This window comes from Ranitomeya variabilis, chromosome 8 (genome assembly GCF_051348905.1).
Source record: "Ranitomeya variabilis isolate aRanVar5 chromosome 8, aRanVar5.hap1, whole genome shotgun sequence".
NCBI lineage: Eukaryota > Metazoa > Chordata > Amphibia > Anura > Dendrobatidae > Ranitomeya > Ranitomeya variabilis.
In genome coordinates this window covers 175,211,645-175,233,856 of record NC_135239.1, presented here as the reverse complement: position 1 = coordinate 175,233,856, position 22,212 = coordinate 175,211,645, and the positions used below count along the sequence as shown (strand labels likewise).

The following is a 22,212-nucleotide window of genomic DNA, read 5'->3' as shown; positions in this document are numbered from 1 at the left end:
TGAAGAGTCAATCGCTTTCCAAATGCAGCCCATCAACACTTTGTCCTACTTCTCATTGGTAAACTACTGATTTTTTCTGGGAAAGCTGCGTTTAGCCAAGCGATTGTAGTATTACATGACAGTCTGTCAGATGAGTGGCTGCCCTTCTAGTATGATGGATCAAGTCCACCAGAATGGAAGACGCCCTATGGCTTAACAAATAGAAGGGGTGCCAAGCGGGTACATGTACAGGGGTTGTCTTGATGAGACAGCCACATCAACTCATACTGCCCTCTGATAAGGAAGCCTGATCTTAACTATAGGTCCCCTTTTTCCGATGACAATGGTTTTTATGAATGTGCACCACTGTATGAGTGTACATTACCTGGGAGGGTGCTGCCGTAAATAAAGTTACACATCCATTATCAGAATCATTGGCGTTATACCTGGGAACAATCTGATAGCGCAAGGAGGAGTCGAGATAAGACATGCCACCGAACAGCAGCATGTATTATGCTGAAGAATTTGCAAGGCAAATGTGTGTACTTTGAAATATACAGCCGCCTGTCTTGGTGTTATCAGAAATCCCATGTAATCATGTTATATTTGGGAATTTCTGCTTATTATTTCCAGTTGATTTTAACCCTAGAACGCATACCCATAGAAATCTACACATTCACGCACCTGGGGCCTTTTAGGCCTGCTTACAATTATCATGGAATAACTCAAATAAAAATACTTTTCAAAGTTTATTGCAAAGTAAGGATGCATTCCCACTAGCGCAGGGGTCCGCCAGGACGGGATTCCGTAATGGATCTGACCTCCTGGTGACCCCAGCTAAGGCTGGTGGACGCATACCTGGGGCCTCGCAGGCCTGCCAGGTTACTTGTTTTCTATTTTCTGTAAAATTACTTTAGTTAGAATTTTGAAACTCTAGGTATTCCTCAGGTATATAGTTGTTAGTAATTTCCAGTTGTTCATATATTTTTATGTTATAGGCATTTCGGTATAACAACCTTTTTTTGGGACTACCCCATATTCACGCACCTGGGGCCTTTTAGGCCTGTGTGCAAATAACATGGAATAACTCAAATAAAAATACTTTTCAAAATGTATTTTAAAATTGCAAGGTAAGGATGCATTGCAACTAGCGCTGGGGTCCGCCAGGAGGGGATCCGTAATGGATCTGACCTCCTGGTGACCCCAGCTAAGGCTGGCAGAATCCCGCGATTCCGGCAGCCTTAGCTGGAGTTACCAGGAGGTCAGATCCATTATGGATCCCCTTCTGGCGAACCCCAGCGCTACTAGGAACACAGCCTAAGATGTGTATATTTCAAAACATAATTATGTGCATAAAACAACAAAAAAGTAAACGGGCACGCCAAATATAGGCATTCTATATGCAATTTTTTTATGAAAACATTTTTTGGTTGTAGCAAACTTGGTGCAGGAATATTTATTTGTAACTTTACATATTCCCCCGACAATTCTCGCATATTATTTTTTCGGCTGAATGTTCCTTGCATACATTTTGTCCGCAAGTAGAACAGAAACGCTCCGATTTTCTTTCCTTCTTTGCTGGACAAAAATAGCAGCGCTTTCTTTTTTTTTTCTCTTTGCTCTGGATGTTCCAGAAAGCGTATTCCACATCGGATCATTGCCTCCTTAATTTGCCTTGATAAGCATATCATGCTGCTTCTCTCCATCATAGTAGGCATCAAAAGTCCATAACAAAGTTCTGTCAAAAATAGACGTCTTTTGTCTTTCCTGTTGGCATGGAATTCTGGATTAGTTTGACAATAAACAATATAGCTATTGAGGGCTGACACATCAAGGATATTGGAAAAAAGGGCAACAGGCCAACGTTTAGTCTGCCTTTTGCACGAATACTCTCCAATCATTTCGTCCATCTTGTCGACACCTCCTTTTGTCTTATTATAATGCAGTATGATTTCAGGTTTTTGTTTCCTGTCATTGGTGTCAATACTTCCATCATGATGCATTGTACTCAGTAATATCACAGGTTTTTCTTTCTTGGCTTTATAAGACACCATTGTTGCTTGGTTGCAGAAACCGAATACACTCTCGTAGATCGTTCGCTGTGCATTGTGCTTCATGATTGGAGGAATTTCGCGGCGGTTTGGCCTCATAGTACCAACAAGTGTAACTTGCTTTTGAAGCAAAAAGTTGGCCATTTCAAAATTGGTAAAGTAATTATCCATTGTAATATTTTTATTCTTTTTTTTTTCTTATTTTTCTTATTTTTATGTTGTCATGCAGAATCCACACTCTTCCCAGCAATAGCAGAGTCATAAAAGTTCTTCCCCAGCAACAATACAGACAAAAAGACTGAGTATCACATGTAAACCTAGTACCGGCCTAAAAGGCCCCAGGTGCGTGAATATGGGGTAGTCCCAAAAAAAGGTTGTTATACCGAAATGTCTGTAACATAAAAATATATGAATAACTGGAAATTAACTATATACCTGAGGATTACCTAGATTTTAAAAATTCTAACTAAAGTACTTTTACAGAAAATAGAAAACAAGTAACCTGGCAGGCCTGCGAGGCCCCAGGTGTGCGTTCTAGGGTTAATGGAGAAGCTTTAAAGCCCCTATCAGATGAAATGATTTATTTCGTTACATATTCTAGTTACAATAAAACAGAAATCAATATTCTTTAAGGGTTTGTCTACTATGTGAGAACTCCTTATCAATGGAACCCAGGAGGTCAAACAATTAAAAAAAATCCTCCTTGGCTGGTGCTGCTCCTCTGTACTCAACACTGCATTCCCTGCTGGTCTTCAGGAATCAACATCTGGGAGGTGCATCAGGTGAACGCTGCAGTCAATCAGAGGCCAGTCATTGTCTGTAGTGTTTACATTTTGCCTAAGCTGAAGAAACCCACCAACTTCAGTGGGACATCAATCTAATGTGTATGGACGCCTCTCGATTTGCCATCAACAGAGAAAGTTCAAGCATGAAGGAATCGCAAACCCCAAACCTTTTGTTTCCCCAAGCCACTGGTAGTGGTGTTTCCCTCGCGCTCTCAGTGTCTACGAGAAAGTTGAGAGATTGATGTTGTTTCATCAACTTGTATCTGAGATTTATTGACACCATTAAAGGTTTGAACCAAGATATGAAGTTATCCCCTATTAACGGGATGGGAAATAATTTTGTGATTGCTTTGAGATCCAACCGAACAGTCTGATTGAGAATAATAGGTGTACATGCCCGACCTCTCTCCATTTGGACAGGAGCTCCTCAATATTGGAGTCACAGCGGTCGGATACCCACCAATCAGGATGTTGTCTCCTATCCCAAAAATAGGGAATAACTTCATATCTTGGTCCAATTTAATGCAGTGTTCTACATTTGTTGGCTATCCTGGTATTCCAAAACTATAACTTCCAGCAGGTCCCGACAGCCGTAGTTTGGGAATTATCGCTTAAAACAGAACCATAGAGAAGAGAATACTGCTACAAGGATGCGATGAAATGTGCTGAGCATTTGAAAGCATTTTTCTTGTAAGGAAACGGCATTTTAGCTAAAAATATACGATCCTTTTATGGCTGCCAGCTGCTCTGAATTGACCAAACTAGCAACTGCCGGAACGGTTTATTTATACCCTGTAGAAGTGGCATTTTTCAGCAGGACATCACATGTGAACTTAGCTGCTTCTATGATGGTCAAGTGTGCAAAAACTTGTTGAATAAATGTCAATGGCCCCATAAGCTCCTCTTAATAATGATAATCGTGTGAGAACAGCTGTATGGGGGAACAGACACCGATCCTAGATGGTGGGAGCTGGGAAAATATCGCCAGGAGATGACAATCTGGGTACATTTTCCATTTTAAGGGATTCTTGGTAATGTGAAACACAGATGAGGTGATTTTACTCGAATTCTTTGGAAAGAGCTTTGCATTACATCATGGTTTCTGGCAGTCGTTCTTATTTGGCTAATGCTGCAAAGACAGGGAGGTTGGATATCGCCATCCAGATACTTATTTCCTTAGATTTATAATGTTTTCAGCTATTTATAGTGCTACGTACAAAGCTCTGGTTCAGACTTGCGAATCTCTTTTGCAAATTTGAACAAGGCTGCAAACTTGAACGGTAAAAGGCCTATACATGTAAAAGTTGTCTCACCCATTTCTGCTGAATGTGTATGGGAGGAAGCCCCCAACTCTCCCCCCTATAGATGATGTTGAGGATCAAACATTTTGAATGTAAACGCCCAATCAAGGTGACATTGGACAAGTCTAGCCAGTGCAGCTTCTCGGGATTTAGGTACCTCCGGTGTGGCTTCTCAGGGTTCAGCTACAGCTGATGCACCTCCAAGGTTCAGATCCGCTAGGTCAGGTTTCAGGCTACAGGGACTGCCGGGTGTGGCTTTGGGCCTTTGCCACACAAGGCCCAGTGGTTCTGTGTCAGGCCCAAGCCACACAGGGACCAGAGGCCCAGGTTAAGACTCACTACACGGTATACTAGGATGACAGACCTGACAACATACAGTTGCACATACGAGACATGTAGGGGAACTCAAGGAAAAATAAAAGTTGTTCAAGCGTTTGGTAAAATAGTTTCTTTATTTTAAGTCCATTAAAAATGTACAAAAATTACAAAAGGTTGCATAGACAGGGCAAGGGAGCAAGACACGTTTCGAACGCTCACTTGCATTCTTTATCACAGCTTGGCTACACAATCAAAAGGATCCTGGTCACAACAGCCACTCAGCTTTCAGAAACACAGAGTGGACAGCAATGTGAACAGCCTCTTCTCTCAGCACCATGGTATCTCCATTGTTAGATCAGATAGACAAGAGGTCAGCAGTGTGAGCAGCCTCTTCTTACCTCAGCACCCCTAGTATCTCCAGTATTAGATCAGATAGACAGGGTGACAGCAGTGTGAGCAGCCTCTTCTTACCTCAGCACCCCTGATATCTCCGGTATTAGATGAGATAGACATGGTGGACCGCAGTGTGAGCAGCCTCTTCTCTCAGCACTATGATATCTCCGGTATTAGATGAGATAGACAGGGTGGACAGCAGTATGAGCAGCCTCTTCTTACCTCAGCACCCCTAGTATCTCCAGTATTAGATCAGATAGACATGGTGGACCGCAGTGTGAGCAGTCTCTTCTCTCAGCACCATGATATCTCCGGTATTAGATGAGATAGACAGGGTGGACAGCAGAGTGAGCAGCATCTTCTTACCTCAGCACCCCTGATATCTCCGGTATTAGATGAGATAGACAGGGTGGACAGCAGAGTGAGCAGCATCTTCTTACCTCGGCACCCCTGATATCTCCATTATTAGATGAGATAGACATGGTGGACAGCAGTGTCAGTGGCCTCTTATTACCTTAGCACCCATGATTTCGATTGCACATGCTTGCATGTACCTGTCCTATGAATATTCTAGTACAGGTTTCTGTCAGTGGCCATTTTAATGCTCTATAGTGATTATCTCCTTAGACAAAACAAGGGTCATTTGCTAATTAAAGGTATTTAGAAACTTAAAATAAAATTTCCTTTAGTAATTTTTTGTTCTATTTCCAGAGAACACCTTTAATAATCAGGTACTCATTATGGCTGTATTATGGAACTGTATTACACAAATGCCCAATACAGTGCCCATATGAAGCCTTAGAAATATTCTTATAATGATCATGTGTCCATCAACCAAGTTTCCTACTCCATTGTTCGCTCTCTTATACACCTTTATATAGTGACAAAACCTTCACATAGTTACAAAACAGAATCAAGTCTTCAGAAAGAATATCAGAAGTGACTCACAAGTTTTATGTAACCTCACACTCAAAAAGGGTGTTCCTATTAGATTTTGGCCATTCCCTAAGGCTGTCCTGGGGATGGGACTTATCGTAAACATCCTTATTCCACCAACCAATGTTTTGTTAGGCAAGCTTCCACATCACATAGAAGTAGAATTTTGTACCAATGTGGCCAAAAAGCCCAAGACAAAAAAATTCAAATCTCAGGTAAAACTTTATTTAGTGCTCCTAACCAAAGTTACTCTTAAGCTAAGTCTAATTCTAAAGCCTCCCGTGTGCTTGATGCCTCCATGCCAGACATCTCTGTAAGCACATCATCGGGATCACATGGATTCCCAGCACCGCAACATGCAAAACTCTAGTCAGAAAACTACTCTGTAATCAGAATTTTGTAATAAAGTCCTTGCTCCACAGCTGTTGCAGATTACACGAGCCCCGACTAAGCCAATGCTTCACAATTTCCACCAAAATAAACATAAAATCTATTTACTGTGTGATATACCTGGAGCGCTGCCGGCTGACTCATGGTAACGATCAATGGATAGTTTTATATGTTATATATGGTGTAACGTTGGCTGTGGGGAAAGCAGACACTGAAAGCTCAGTTCTTATGAAAATCAGAATTAGTGGACAGGATGCGAGGAGTGAGACTCAAGGCTACGTACGCCATGCTGCCTGCTCGGCTCAGATCCTATCACAGCTTCTACAGTGCTTTATAGGCTGCTACCACCATGATTTACGGTAATTCCTGGGTAATTAAAAAAAGTATTTTAAGCTTCAGAATGGAAACTCTGTTTATATTAACACAGAGCTCCACCAAGCACTACATCGGAGTTTCTGTCGGAATCCCCGAAAAACTCAACCCAACAGAGTCATTCACTTAAATGAAGCCAACGGAGTCATCGTGGACCCTGTCTGGCAAACTCAATGTCTGAAAAAGACAAATACTGCCACGATGGAGGCTTCACTAAATTGTTCCCTTCGCAATACAGTTTTTTGGGGGATTCCAACAGAAACCTCGACATTTGTGCTAGGCAGGGAACACGCTATTAATGTGAAGCATGCCTAAGAGAAACACCCAGGAAGTTTTACCCATCTCGCTTAGTAGTGTTGAATGGTGGTGGTCTGGGTATTTTGACCCCACTGATAGCTCAAAACTAAGAAGCAAATGCCCTCAGCCTATCATTGAGCACAAGCAAAACAAAGTCTATGGGTACGGTATGTTCACATTGGCTTTTTTTATGTGGACTCGCTATGAAATCCATGTAAAAAACTCAACTAGTGGCTCTTTACAGCGTCCTGCTCATACTCACGGACGAGCAGCAGGAACAACGGGTCACAATCAACACTACTAAACATTGGCTATAAAAAAAGTTTAAAACTTTAGGTACCCTTTAAAAGTGAACTCATGAGAAAATGAATTTTCCCAATGTGTGAAGATGACCAGATCTCAGCACCGAAAAATCCTCACCTTCCTGTGCAGATCTAGAAATGTCACCCGTTACAGTAGAGAATGAATGGTGGCCGATATTAAAGGGGTAATTAAGTAAAGGGACACTCCAACCAAAAACATATATCACCCGTCCACTGGACTCACTCCTATAAAATTGGAATGGTGCAACATAGCATATGTTTGACCACTTCTTGCACAGCGGTTACACCATTTAGTACCGATCCAGTAATGTAACTGCCCAGCTGACAATTGGAGTATAATTATGCCTTTGTTTTTGACAGATTAATTTGCTAATCCAAAATTGAAGCTGCTACAGTACATGCTATGTGAGTGCTGCCAAACTCTATACAGCGCTATAAGCAATGAGAAATGAGTAAATGTCATAAAATTAATTTTGTGGGATTTTTATTTTCTGAGACTTTAGTATTGAAGACCTATCCAATGGAGGTCTAACTCCCGGCTAATCCACCGATCGGCTCATTTAAAGTATTGCGGTGCAACAGAATTGTAACAGCTCCATGGAGTGTGTAGTGGCCATAAATGGTACTGCAAGGTCTCTCCCATACTTATCAAATTTAGAGCAGTATAAATAATAGAAAAGCCCGAGACATTTCTTTGCATATTTTTAAGAAATAATACAGTCTCTCTTGTCATTATACAAGTCAATTACGCGGGACTCTAACCTAAAGATAATAGAAACACAATATCCAAACCCAACAAGATCTATAGAAAAAGAAGCTGAAATTAATGTCTTCTCAGCTTGTAGTGCCTAGTAAATTATTAAAATGCTTTTCATTACATTTCCCAGTGCAGTTTTTATTTGCTCTCATAAATTATACAGTATTTATAGCTACAAAAGAGAATAGCTGTAGTTTATGAAATGCTAAACAGATGACATCACTAAATGACTGCTGATGACATCATCGGCCGGAGCTTAAACAGGCACCGGAGGTTTATGTATGCGGTCTCCGGTGTATTATAATTATATGTTCCGCGTTTTCACAGCAGGACGAGTAACTTATACAGAACTCCGGGCTGCGACTAAATAAGTAATAGGTTTTAATGTAATTGAAAGAGCGCGATATTTTATTTATTGTTCTGTCGCTGAGTCTCATCAGCAGGAGGTCACATGCCAGTCATTTACTTATTATGTACAATTACGATAATTATCAGTGACAAATCATAAAGGAGAATTCAAGGTAAAGGGGAAAAAAGTGTCCTGAATTCTCAAGAAGGAAAAGGGTTCAACACTGGAGATAAAAGCAGCAAAGTTCTATGTAAACGTGTTAGAATCCTGCTCGTGTTTCAGGCATCTTCAAGCCCTAAGTTGTATCATCAAAAACGTCTTGAACCTGCTTATCAAACAGGATCGGCTATGTCAGGATAGAGGGATATAGATAAGATTCTCCAGGCGTGTTGCCGCTCAAGACTGTGGCTTCATCAGGGGTTGGAGTATTGTGCCAGCAGTATACACTGTCTCTGTGTTTAGCCTACTATCTATGTTATGTTTCATTAAGCTTTAATATCTTCAATTATACTATTAGATCAACGGAAGTACTATTGTGCCGACAGTACATACTGCTTCTGTGATGAGCCGGTTGGCCATGTGGAACCTTTATTGTATGTCAGGCTTGTGATTCACATGTATATATTTATAATATATTTGATAGGATTATAGCATTGCACTTGGGTAGCACCTTAGTTGACCCCTGCTACTTATTTGTAAGCTTCAAGCATAGACCTAATATTTGGCGATAAGTGGTGTTATTACGCATTTCTAATATTATTGTGACACACAGTGTGAGAACACTAAGTGCAAAACGAGGAGATGGAAGCCCAAACGCTAGGGAAAGGGGAGTGGAGACCCCTAGGTAGATGTAATAGCACCCTGCCTATCCTACCGTCCTTATATTGATTCCACACCAATAGTTGAGCAGGAACCTAAGCCCTGTATATCCCTAGAGCTAGGCCCTGAATAGGGAAGGGGGAAGAATGAGCACTGGTCAGTCCCCACTGTACACTAAAGAGAAGGGAGACAAACAAGGGGAAAGCAACTTAGCTTGAGCAGACTCAGAGGGGTAACACCAAATGTCCTCCAACAACTCCAGAGAGGAAGTAAGCTATAGCTCCAAGCCTTCACAAGGGAAAATGTGAATATCACCAGCAACTCCCTGAAGCAGACTGAGAGTCTATAAACACCCAGGTCCAGGTGTGTCAAATAGAGCCGGAGGGAGGTTGCCAGTGGGTCCAAAAGTCACAAGGATTAAGAAGGCAACTGCAATGCCAAACGCATAGACCTTCTGCAGCCACATGCTGTCTGTAGCATCTGACACACCTGTGACAATTATGGTATTTTTATTGGTTCCTCATGTACCATCTCACAGATAGGTGGAATAGATTCCAACACTTGTGGTCTGACGTACTACTAAGGCTATTTGTGCTGTTTAAGTGTTTTTAAATGTCCTTGCTATTACATTTAGGTAATCCTTGTCTCTACATACTTTCTTTTTCTTTATTCCCTTGACAACTGGTGGCAGCAATGGGATCTGTGTGATCTCCCCTGTGTCATCCTTCACCGTGACCACGTTATGTGAGGCTTCTGTAATGCAAGTCATTAGTATATACGTGCTTGAGGAGAATCCCAGGAACCTGAGGCCTCGGGGCTAACAGTGGAGGCCCAATGAGTGAGTTTCCGTCTTTAGTGAATACTGATTACATGATACAATTAGACTTATTGTAATAGCTCCAGAGAAAACAGAATTACCACAGCAACCAAAGTCCATCCATTGCCACCCGTTCTACTCTCACAATCCTTCAACATATCTTGAGGAAGCTAAGGTCCTACAAAGGTTTATTTTGCTGGCAGGCCCCTTTGGCAAGCACTAAATCAAGGCAAGAGCTGCTTTTACTGCTGGCAAGAAAGTTTTAGGAAATGTTTCAGGAGCCTGAGACGATTACAACAAGAAAAGAGAGGCTTTGCTTTAATAGATGAAAGAACTGGATGGTGATGCTGGAGGCAATGCTGCCAATAGACATGCAACAATGGTTGGCCAAAAAAGAACTGTTAAAATCGGCAAGTCCTTGAATGGTTAATTCTAAATGGTAATTTATAGGACCAAGGGAGTGGGAGCTTACAGACCCCTCTGATACAGCTTATCTATAGGTAAATATTTCTCCTGTCCTGCTTATTTGTCCCACAAGAATAAGAGCGCTGGTCGAATAAATTGGGATGGATCTACATTATCCCACTGTGGCCACTATGCAGTTGAGTTGTGATGTTCTGCTCCACAACCACACACATCCAGCCCCTGTAGACACTGGGTACAGCTGATCATTGGGGGTGCCAGATATCATACCTCAACTAATCTGGTAATGATGGCCTCTCCTAACGATATGCCACCTATATAAAAGTCTCGGACAACCTCAGCTTACGGCAGAATTGGGGGTTTGGGAAAGTAAGCTGTTGGCTAGAAGATCAACAACTATCTGTTCCAGCTATGGCTATCTTTAATAAGATGTTTAAAAACAAAAATCACTCAATCTATGTTGAAGAGTCTCCCATGAAAAAAATTAAAGGGGTGGTCCAAAATCCAAAATAATTTTCTAATATACATAAATTAAAAAATCCCTGTCCTTCCCTAACTACCCTAACTGCTTTTCTATTTTTTTATCTGTTTCATTTCAAGGAGGGGACAAGAGGTGCGCATCGACCACCGCCTCTGCCCCCTGACGACGCTTGCACCGGGATTCTCAAATGAAGCGTCATCGAAAAGGAAGTGAAACAAAAAATTGAATAGCAGTTAGATAGTGTAGTTAGGCAAGGATATGGACTTTATAAGAAAATAGTTTAGGTTATGACACTAAATAATAGGGATTTAGAATGATGAAAATTACTTTGGAGTACGGACCACCCTTTTAAGCATTTCCACTTGTCTGTCCTAACTCTGCAGATAGGGAGGATGCTCTCCATTTACAAAAGAGATCTGTCTTAGTTTTCAATGTAGTATATGGCATGCCATATAATTATAAGACTTCTAAGCATAGTAAAGAATTAGTCCAAGATTATTAGTCTTTTCAGATGAATGGGGTGGTAGAGTTACTCATCTTCCCACCCTTTAAGTTTACAACAATGAATTCCTCCTCTCATTACAACCAACCCAAAGTGCTGTCAAAGTCCGCCAATGCTGTTTGTCAGAAGGTAGCGTGGCTTGACGCCTCTTATTCGTCCGGCCGGCTTTGTAAGCTCAGTGTGATTCTCCCACGTATTTGGAAATATCTGATATACAGAATAGTACATCCCGAAATGTGAGACCTGATCTATTTCTGTTCAAGTTACTAATATGTGATTTAGGCCATTCAGCAGATCCCGTACTAAAGTGATGTCATGTTATTTTTCAGCACAGACTTGGACAAGTTGTGGTTTTTAGAATTTTTTTTTTAAGGAAAAACTTTGGAACTGGAACACAATGTTCTTAGTTGTACTACCCTTTAGTTCTTCCTAAAAGTCAAGACTCGTGAACATTTTATTTATCACTGGGTCTGGGCAGACATATTCCTCTTGCTGCCAACTGGACCATAGTGGCAGGAGTTTCATGCCATCAGCACTCCATCGGTATGGAAGTTACAATAATTGATCCATGCAGATTCATGCTGTCACCTTGGGGTCACCTTGCTGGTTCCAAATCATTGTCGTAATTAAAGAGACAGCTAAAACTGTCCATAAAAAAGCGGTAAAGCTAGAAGTGGGAAATATTTACTAGCGCAAATTGGGTTGGGGTTCCACTAATTTGTTTGCCCCCCACTGTCTCTGCCAAAAACATAAGATTCATTCTGGTGGATTTCTGCAATGTTTCCAGTTTCCCGGTGTTTGCTTTCAGCCGAATTTCTACCTGTAGTATCCTACCATTTCCCTAGATAAGCAGCACCAGATGTGTTGGCTTATATTTACTTTGAGATATCTATTTCTATGGATATATCCTTCATCTGGGAATTAAATACATGCAATTCAACACTGCCTCCTCTCCATCTAGAAAGTCAGATGAACTCTAGTGCTGTGGTCTCTAAAACTTTAAAGGTTTCTCCAATTAAAACAAGGACTCTTCTGATCGATGGAGATCCCAGATACAAATCTGACCCTTACGACATACTGTAAGTCCTAAAAGTTATTGCTGGTTTTCCCAGGCATGTAATTCCTATATGTATTTAGATCAATGTAGAAATGTTACCATTGACGTTACATAGATGATCTTTTTTTATGTAAATCCACATACAAGAAAAGTAGATTCTACAAACCAATGGTTAATGAACAATATATCTATTACACATTCGGTAACCCTATTTCCAAAAAAAAACCCACTGCACTGAAAAAGTACCAAAAATTAAAGGATTGCAACAAATTTGGCCCAATAAAATTATTTCTAATGTCAAAGTGAAAATTGGTCTAAAAGAAATTAAAACTGAAAGCACACAAAGCAATATTACACAAAGCTGATTACGGAGGCGATTTAATGAAGCATTAACGATAAACCCAAATTGGCATTAGATCATTAATCCCTCCTGAATTTCAACCAATCAGTTTAAGAATTAATGCGATCTAATAAAGTGACTGCTATTAGGTGTATCAATGGCGTTGATTCAACAGTTCTTGGCCATGGGAGAGTGACTTGTTGGCGCACCGTGACACAGTTATTTCATTTGTTATTAAAGGGAGTCTGTCACCATTTTTGTGTCTCTGAACAAATGTCTAACATCACCTGTATACCCCAAAAATGCAATTTTAATTGCTCCCGCGCTGTTTTTAAACAAGGATGGTCCGGTCCGATGGGCATCCTCCCAGTGGCTTCTGTGCCTCCTCTCTGCTCCTACTCACTGTCCTCCTGCTTTGACATGTCCTGCCTCATCCACATAGAGAAACAAGATTTTGCGCCTGAGCAGTAACCTCACATATCCACCCAGATGAACTTTGCCCTGCCCTAGTGTGGGCAGAACCAAAAACATCACTGCAACAGCGCTGAGTGAAGTCATCCAGTTATTTCCAGCGGCAGGGTACATTGGAGATGGAATGACGCCTGCGCAGTGATGTTTTATGCTCTGCCCACAGTAGGGCAAGGTGAGAAATCTCGTTTTGCTATGTGGATGATGCAGGAAGCGTCATCCACATCTCCATCCTTCAGCTTTGATCGATCAGGACCAGGGAGGAGGCATAGACATCACAGCTGGAATGCCCATCCGACCGGACCATAAAATGGCATTTTTGCATGTATACAGGGGGAGTCAGGAGATGGTAGACATGTTTGTGGCATGCAGAAGCAGACAAAGGTGGTGCCATTTGTTCGGAGACACAAAAACTGGTGAGTGGTTCCTTTTAAAGCCAACTGAGTATACAAGTCCAGATACTAATGCTAATAAAATGTATCCTGTTGGTACAATGAATGGGAAGGTGCCAATAAAAACAAGTATGACTTTGGACTATTTACGATTGTGGTACTGACACTTCTGATCATCGCTTCCCTATGATTGGTCCAATTTCTGGCTCAGTGGTTAGCACTGTATGGTGGCTCAGTGGTTTTAATTCTGCAGAACACTAACATTACACTCACAAGCTATACAACTGCAATCTCCAGGGGGAATCTGCCATCACCAAATGCTAGTTTGTCATTCTCTGCATATTTAGTGCATGTTTTATCGTAAAGATGGAAGATCTGGAACTACTTTACTGAAAGTCGAGGCATCATTTTCTCCTTTACGGCGCTGCCCTGTGACTTCATCCAGTTTAACCATTCATTACCCACACGTACTACTATTCCAGAAGGGAAGCATATTCCAGACGTGGGCACATACTTTCACAAAGAGTCATATTTAGGTGGGACGCACCATTCATTAAAAGTTCTAACATCTGCTTTTATGGCATTTCTATGCAAGATTAATAGAAAACAAAGTGCCCAAAAGTTATAAAAAACAAAATGTAATACGACCGATATGTACGATAATGGCTTCAAACTACATACAGCATAACAGAATCGATTCAGTTTTTCCAAAAGCATGTCAAATAATGCGTTGCCCCTTCTTTTACATAGGACTGCAGATTTGAATCCTATATAAACTAAAAAGATACAGTAAATAGCACAAAGTCTGCAAATAGCACAAAACACATTACAGCTGATACCGTCCCATAGACAGGATGTTATACAGTGTAGCACTATGCATTGTGGAGGAAGTTTTACGTCACTTTTCTACGTTGTTGCGCAGTGGTCTTGTAAACCGTCTACAACATTGTGTCTGGTGTGACGGGATTTGTATAAAAGTGGCGGAAAATATTTGATGTAGCGGTGACTTATTGCAGCATTTTGTATACATTGCAGGCGCTGGTCCCTGCGAGGACCCCGTGGTGTTTTGTGCGTAGTGTAGTATATACAATGGTGCGTGCTATTTGTGTCCATATATATAAATATTCTGTATTACCAGCTGTCCAGTTCAAGCTCCAGCAGAGACTGGGTCCTCTCCGAGTTACACTGCAGGCACCACATGGCTCAGCGCAGGGACAGGACAAGGTGACGGTGTCACATCATCCCAACTGGGACCCCAACATCCTGTATCCCCCCTGACCGGCTGCTTCTGCAGTGATCCGGAAGAATCAGCAGAGAGGTCCACCCTTCCAGTCCAGGGGAGGATGGGGGGCTGGCAGGGAAGCTGGGATAGGGGGGAGAGGAGGAGGAGGAGGGACACTGGATTAAACTGCTCTCATTTGCTGCCCATTGCTTGCGCTTGTGTTTTCCAAGGAACAGGAAACTGGTAAATAGTCCAGAGCTGGAGAACAGGGAACAGAGCAGTGTATACTGTCAGGAAGGGCTGATCAATGGGGCACAGTTACCCCGAAGTCTAGGGGCACTGCTCCTGCACTTATGGCTCATTTTCTTACTAGGACCAGAATTATTATTATTATTATTATTATTATTATTATTATTATTAATGATACTAATAGTAACAACAATTATATCAATATTTATATAGTGCCAGCACACTGAACCAAGCTTTACATTTAATGCAAAAGTGATCCTGAAATCAGCCACATATGGAGCTAGCCGTATTTATTAAGATCTGCCATCGCTTTTTAAGACGTCCATTTATTATGCTGCCTATGTAGCATCGATATATTCAGGAGAGCTTTACAGAGATTTTTTTTTATCACTGTCCCCAATGGGTCTCAATAATCTGAATTCCCAATCAGTATGAGTGTGGGGAAAAAAAACAGAGTACCACGCAAACATGGGGAGAATGTACAAACTCCTTGCAGATGTAGTCCTTGGTGGGATTTAAAAGCAGGATCCAGCAGCACTGTAAACTAACAGTGTTAACCACTGAGCCACCATACAGTGCTAATCACTGAGCCACCATACAGTACTAACCACTGAGCTGCCATACAGTGCTAACCACTGAGCCACCATACAATGCTACCATTGATCCACCATACAGTACTAACCACTGAGCCATCATACAGTGCTAATCACTGAGCCACCATACAGTAATAACTACTGAGCCACTATACAGTCCTAACCACTGATCCACCATACAGTACTAACCACTGAGCCGCCATACAGTGCTAACCACTGAGCCACCATACAATGCTACCATTTATCCACCATACAGTACTAACCACTGAGCCATCATACAGTGCTAACCACTGAGCCACCATACAGTACTAACTACTGAGCCACCATACAGTCCTAACCACTGATCCACCATACAGTACTAACCACTGAGCCACCATACAATGCTACCATTGATCCACCATACAGTACTAACCACTGAACCATCATACAGTGCTAACCACTGAGCCACCATACAGTACTAACTACTGAGCCACCATACAATGCTACCACTGATCCACCATACAGTACTAACCACTGAGCCACCATACAGTACTAACCACTGAGCCGCCATACAGTGCTAACCACTGAGCCACCATACAGTGCTAACTGCAGAGCCACTGAGCTATCCAGACTACAAGATTATATCATTTTCCTTTTGAAACAAGTCCAGGCAGCAGAGGCACAGGTGTCTATAAATGTCTGATTACATAGCAGTACATAAGGCAGGTCGATGTATGATGCAGCCCGGCTGCCGTGGAAGTTGTGCTATTTTCAGAACATTTGTCTGGTTTAGAGACATTTATCATGAGCTGTTCGACATTTTAAAAGAAAGTCTGCAGTTCTGGCTCCTGAGATGAGTCTTCACTGAATCTCAATAGAAAGCATTAGCAAGAAAAGCAGATAGGGCAGCTTAGTGGCTCAGTGGTTAGCACCTTATGGTGGCTCAGTGGTTAGCACCTTATGGTGGCTCAGTGGTTAGCATTGTATGGTATCTCAGTGGTTAGCACTCTATAGTGGCTCAGTAGTTAGCACTGCACGGTGGCTAAATAGTAACACTATGCTGGCTCAGTGGTTAGCACTGTATAATGGCTCAGTGGTTAGCACTGTATGGTGGCTCAGTGGTTAGCATTGTATGGTAAATCAGTGGTTAGCACTGTATGGTGGCTCAGTGGTTAGCACTGCATGGTGGCTTAGTGGATAGCACGTTATGGTGGATCAGTGGTTAGCACTGTATGGTGGCTCAGTGGTTAGCATTGTATGGTAAATCAGTGGTTAGCACTGTATGGTGGCTCAGTGGTTAGCACTGCATGGTGGATTAGTGGTTAGCACTGTGGCTTTGTGGTGCTGGGGTCCTGGGTTCAAATCCCACCAAGGACAACATCTGCAAGGAGTTTGTATGTTCTCCCATAGTTTTCCTCCAGTTTCCTCCCACACCCCAAAGACATACTGATAGGGAATCTAGATTGTGAGCAAAATGCTTGTTCATCCAGTGATGTGAAGGCATAAAGATCATCTACTGTCACATGTACACAGGGGAAGTGCTGCTGATAACATGTGCTGTATATGAGGAAAGATAATTGTATTAATGTTCTGTCTCCATCATTGCTCACCATGTTATCCTTGGGGTACATGCCCACGATCAGCAATAACAAACGCTGAATCGTACGGTCCAAGTACAACGTAGCCGTGGCGTTCCAGCGGTTCCTTCCTGATGGTCTCCTGTTTACCTTGACAGCAATGCCCCAAGTATCCAGTATGACTGCTGCAGCCAACTACCGGCCTTATACCGGCCTTAGGGCTTGTGCTTTATATTGATCAGGCCAGTGATTGGCTGCAGCAGTCACCAGTTGGGTAAGGCTACAGAAGAGGAAACTTAGCGTCAACTGTTTATTTAGGGCTGTCGCAGGTTGGAGATGAGGTGAAATGATAGGAAAATCCCCAACGTATAATGGACACAATGTAAAAGCAGAAGACATTGTCCCGGGAAAACAGAACATGTTACAAGAGAACATAGAAGTAAAGTATGTTGTACCAGCAAAGTATTGCACCCTAGGTGAGGAGAGGAGATAGTGGCAAAAGTAAAACCAATTACAATAATCACCGGGCTGCAGCTGATCCCTGGCATCATCTTCATGTTCATTTCGACAGGAGGCGGAGACAGTGACGCCAGCGCTGACTGGACGCCGGGCATCACGTGCCAATTCACCACATGACAGCCCCGGGGCCGTGAGTGCCGATGCTGCGCTGGAACAGTGCCGGCACGGGAGGTGAGTATAGGCTTTATTATTTTATCGGGAGCCATGCATTTAGTTTAAGAAGGGGTTGCCCTAGCAGTTGACAACACCTTTAAAAAATCAGGTGTAAGGATAACAGTGCGGATTATCTTGATGCGTTTCGCAGTGTTCTTACTTCATCAGGAGAACTGAAGATCATTGTGGATCTCCTGATGAAGTGAGAGCACTGCGAAACACATTTAGAATAAACCGCACTGTTACCCTTATACAGTACTGGACTGGATTCCTTTGTTGGATATACCACCAGCGGCACAGGTCCGCAATTACTTAATCTCTAGTAATCAGGCAGAGATACATCCAAGGCTAAAATCCCACAATGAGCTTTTAGTGAGTTTTTGATGTTGCGGATCTTCCGCAGCATTTATGCACTCATTAAGTAAAGTAGGTTATTTGCATGTTTTTTTTTTTTTAAATACGCAAAAAAATCACTGAAAACTCATCATGGGAACTTAGCCTAAGGCCGGAGACACACTGCTGCGAGATACGGCCGAGTCTCGCTGGTTAAAAGCAAGCTGTGGCACCTGCACTCCGGAGCGGAGCGTGCAGCTGCATAGCAATACATGGAGCTGCACGCTCCGCTCCGGAGTGCAGGTGCCACAGCTTGCTTTTAACCAGCGAGACTCGGCCGTATCTCGCAGCAGTGTGTCTCCGGCCTAAGGCCGGCATCACACTCGGCGTAAGACAATACGGTCCATATTTTACGGCCGTAATACGGCCGTAATACGGAGAAATGTTCCCAAAATAGTGATCCGTAGGCAGGGTGTGTCAGTGTATTTTGCGCATGGCATCCTCCGTATGTAATCCGTATGGCATCCGTACTGCGATATTTTCTCGCAGGCTTGCAAAACCGACATCTAATGGATTTATGTGCTCAAATGTTCGGGAAAACATATATACAGTATATATATATATACATATATATATGTCATTGAGACACATATATATACATTCTGTATTTAGATTTCATTCAGCGCGATATCTGTGAAAAGCCGGTAATTCAATTGCCAGCTTTTCATTTCTCCTTCCCAAACCCGACATGATATGAGACATGGTTTACATACAGTAAACCATCTCATATCCCCTTTTTTTTTTCATATTCCACACTACTAATGTTAGTAGTGTGTGTATGCAAAATTTGGGCGCTGTAGCTGCTAAAATAAAGGGTTAAATGGCGGAAAAAATTGGCGTGGGCTCCCGCGCAATTTTCTCCGCCAGAGTGGTAAAGCCAGTGACTGACGGCAGACATTAATAGCCAGGAGAGGGTCCATGGTTATTGGCCCCCCCTGGCTACAAACATCTGCCCCCAGCCACCCCAGAAAAAGCACATCTGGAAGATGCGCCTATTCTGGCACTTGGCCACTCTCTTCCCACTCCCGTGTAGCGGTGGGATATGGGGTAATGAAGGGTTAATGTCACCTTGCTATTGTAAGGTGACATTAAGCCAGGTTAATAATGGAGAGGCGTCAATTATGACACCTATCCATTATTAATCCAATTGTATGAAAGGGTTAAAAAACACACACACACGTTATTAAAAAGTATTTTAATGAAATAAACACAGCTGTTGTTTTAATATTTTATTGCTCTCTCAATCCATTTGCAGACCCTCGCTTGGCAAAACAATAAACGCACAAGATACATACCTTCTGCTGACCCATCACGTCCCACGAGGTAATCCATCTGAAGGGGTTAAAATAATTTACAAGCAGGAGCCCTGCAAATGCAGCTGTGCTCGTGCTTGTAATTCCCCGGCGAATGAAGGAAATGTAGGTCATTGACCTACATTTCCTTCAGTCGCGGTGATGCGCCCCTGCTGGATGTTCTCATGAACTGCAGCCTGGGAACTTTTTCCCACGCTCCAGGTCATATGAGGACATCCACCAGGGGCGCATCACCGCGACTGAAGGAAATGTAGGTTAATGGCCTACATTTCCTTCATTCGCCGGGGAATTACAAGCACGAGCACAGCTGCATTTGCAGGGCTCCTGCTTGTAAATTATTTTAACCCCTTCAGATGGATTACCTCGTGGGACGTGACGGGTCAGCAGAAGGTATGTATCTTGTGCGTTTATTGTTTTGCCAAGCGAGGGTATGCAAATGGATTGAGAGAGCAATAAAATATTAAAACAAACGCTGTGTTTATTTCATTAAAATACTTTTAAATCATGTGTGTGTGTGTGTGTGTTTTTTAACCCTTTCAAACAAATCGATTAATAATGGATAGGTGTCATAATTGACGCCTCTCCATTATTATTCTGGCTTAATGTCACCTTACAATAGCAAGGTGGCATTAACCCTTCATTACCCTATATCCCACCGCTACACGGGAGTCGGAAGAGAGTGGCCAAGTGCCAGAATAGGCGCATCGTCCAGATGTGCCTTTTCTGGGGTGGCTGGGGGCAGATGTTTTTAGCCACGGGGGGGCCAATAACCATGGACCCTCTTGTTGTGAAATTGGATTTTGGGCTCCCCCGGTGGCCACTGGTGGAATTGAACTTGTGTGCATCATCCCCTCTGTTCACCTGTTCCCATCAGGATGTGGGAGTCGCTATTTAACCTTGCTCCTCTGTCACTTCCATGCCGGTCAACATTGTAATCAGAAGCCTTTCTGTGCATGTTCCTGCTACCAGACAACTTCCAGCTAAGTCGGACTTTTGTCCTTGTTTGTTTTTTGCATTTTGTTCCAGTTCACAGCTGCAGTTTCGTTTCTGTGTCTGGAAAGCTCTTGTGATCTGAAATTGCCACTCTGATGTTATGAGTTAATACTAGAGTCTTAAAGTAATTTCAGGATGGTGTATTGATAGGGTTTTCAGCTGACCATGAAAGTACCCTTTCTGTCTTCCTGCTATCTAGTAAGCGGACCTCGATTTTGCTAAACCTATTTTCATACTACGTTTGTCATTTTCATCTTAAATCACCGCCAATATATGTGGGGGCCTCTGTCTGCCTTTCGGGGAAATTTCTCTAGAGGTGAGCCAGGACTATATTTTCCTCTGCCAGGATTAGTTAGTCCTCCGGCCGGCGCTGGGCGTCTAGGGATAAAACGCAGGCTACGCTACCCGGCTACTGTTAGTTGTGCGGCAGGTTTAGTTCATGGTCAGTTTAAGTTTCCATCCTTCCAAGAGCTAGTTCCTATGTATGCTGGGCTATGTTCTCTTGCCATTGAGAACCATAACACCCTCTCCTGGCTATTAATATCTGCCCTCAGTCACTGGCTTTACCACTCTGGCAGAGAAAATTGCGCGGGAGCCCACGCCAATTTTTTCCGCCATTTAACCCTTTATTTTAGCAGCTACAGCGCCCAAATTTTGCATACACACACTACTAACATTAGTAGTGTGGAATATGCAAAAAAAAAAGGGGATATGAGATGGTTTACTGTATGTAAACCATGTCTCATATCCTGTCGGGTTTAGGCAGGAGAAATGAAAAGCCGGCAATTGAATTACCGACTTTTCACTAACACCGCTGCGTATTTCTCGCAAGTCACACTGCTGGTCCGTGTGGAATCCGTATTTTTCTCGCCCCCATAGACTTTCATTGGCGTGTTATTTGCGCAATACGCTGACAAACGCAGCACGCTGCGATTTTGTACGGCCGTAGAACGCCGTATATTACGGATCCGTAATATACGGCTGATAGGACGAGACCCATTGAGAAGCATTGTGCCGTATGTTATGCGAGTTTTACACACGTAGTTTCTGCGCTCTTACGTCCGTAAAACTCGCATGTGTGACGGCGGCCTAAGACATCAGCTTTGGATGTAGCTGCAACCTTTGCAATCTCTACAGCTTTGCCAGGTACTGTACACCAAGACAACAGCACATGAGCTACACTGGGAGACAGATGAATATTGTATCTGGGAAGGAGACAATGTATGGAGCAAGCAGAACATGTCACATTGACAGCAGAGGGAGAGTAATACATTGTTCTTGGTTAGTAAAGCATGTTACATGGCAGCATAGGGACAGCAGAGAATATTTCATAGAAGAGCACAATGCAGAACATGAATCCACAAAATGTACTGAGAACTGAGAATAGACAACCTGGGAGCCAGGTCTTGTATGATGCCTTATGCTAGAATCCTCTACAAGCTTGGTTTAATTACTTGGACTAAAGGGATCAATTCCGATGACTAAATAATAAAAAGTCCTATTTATAAGAATAGGATAACAATTTTTGCCCACATAACCTTAGGGTACAGCCACTACTGTGGGAAATGTGGGGCCTATTATTCTGCATGGAGAACTATGTGGGGCCATTATACTGTATGGAGGACTTTGTGGGGCCCATTATACTGTATGGAGAACTATGTGGGGCCTATT

General features: G+C 42.6%; 1 protein-coding gene across 22 annotated transcripts in view; it reads right to left on the bottom strand.

The window, feature by feature from the left end:
- IQSEC1 (IQ motif and Sec7 domain ArfGEF 1) overlaps positions 1-22,212 on the bottom strand; it is a 746,975-nt gene that overhangs the window by 109,557 nt on the left and 615,206 nt on the right. Inside the window, exon 1 of one of the 22 annotated variants that reach the window (XM_077277647.1) lies at positions 14,686-14,847. The exons of 20 other annotated variants lie outside the window; for them this stretch is intronic. In XM_077277647.1, the coding sequence (XP_077133762.1) occupies positions 14,686-14,750 (65 nt within the window). In that variant the 5' untranslated portion in view covers positions 14,751-14,847. Of the gene's footprint in view, positions 1-14,685; positions 14,848-22,212 lie in introns of those variants that run through there. One more of the 22 variants, XM_077277648.1, reaches the window with a different exon arrangement.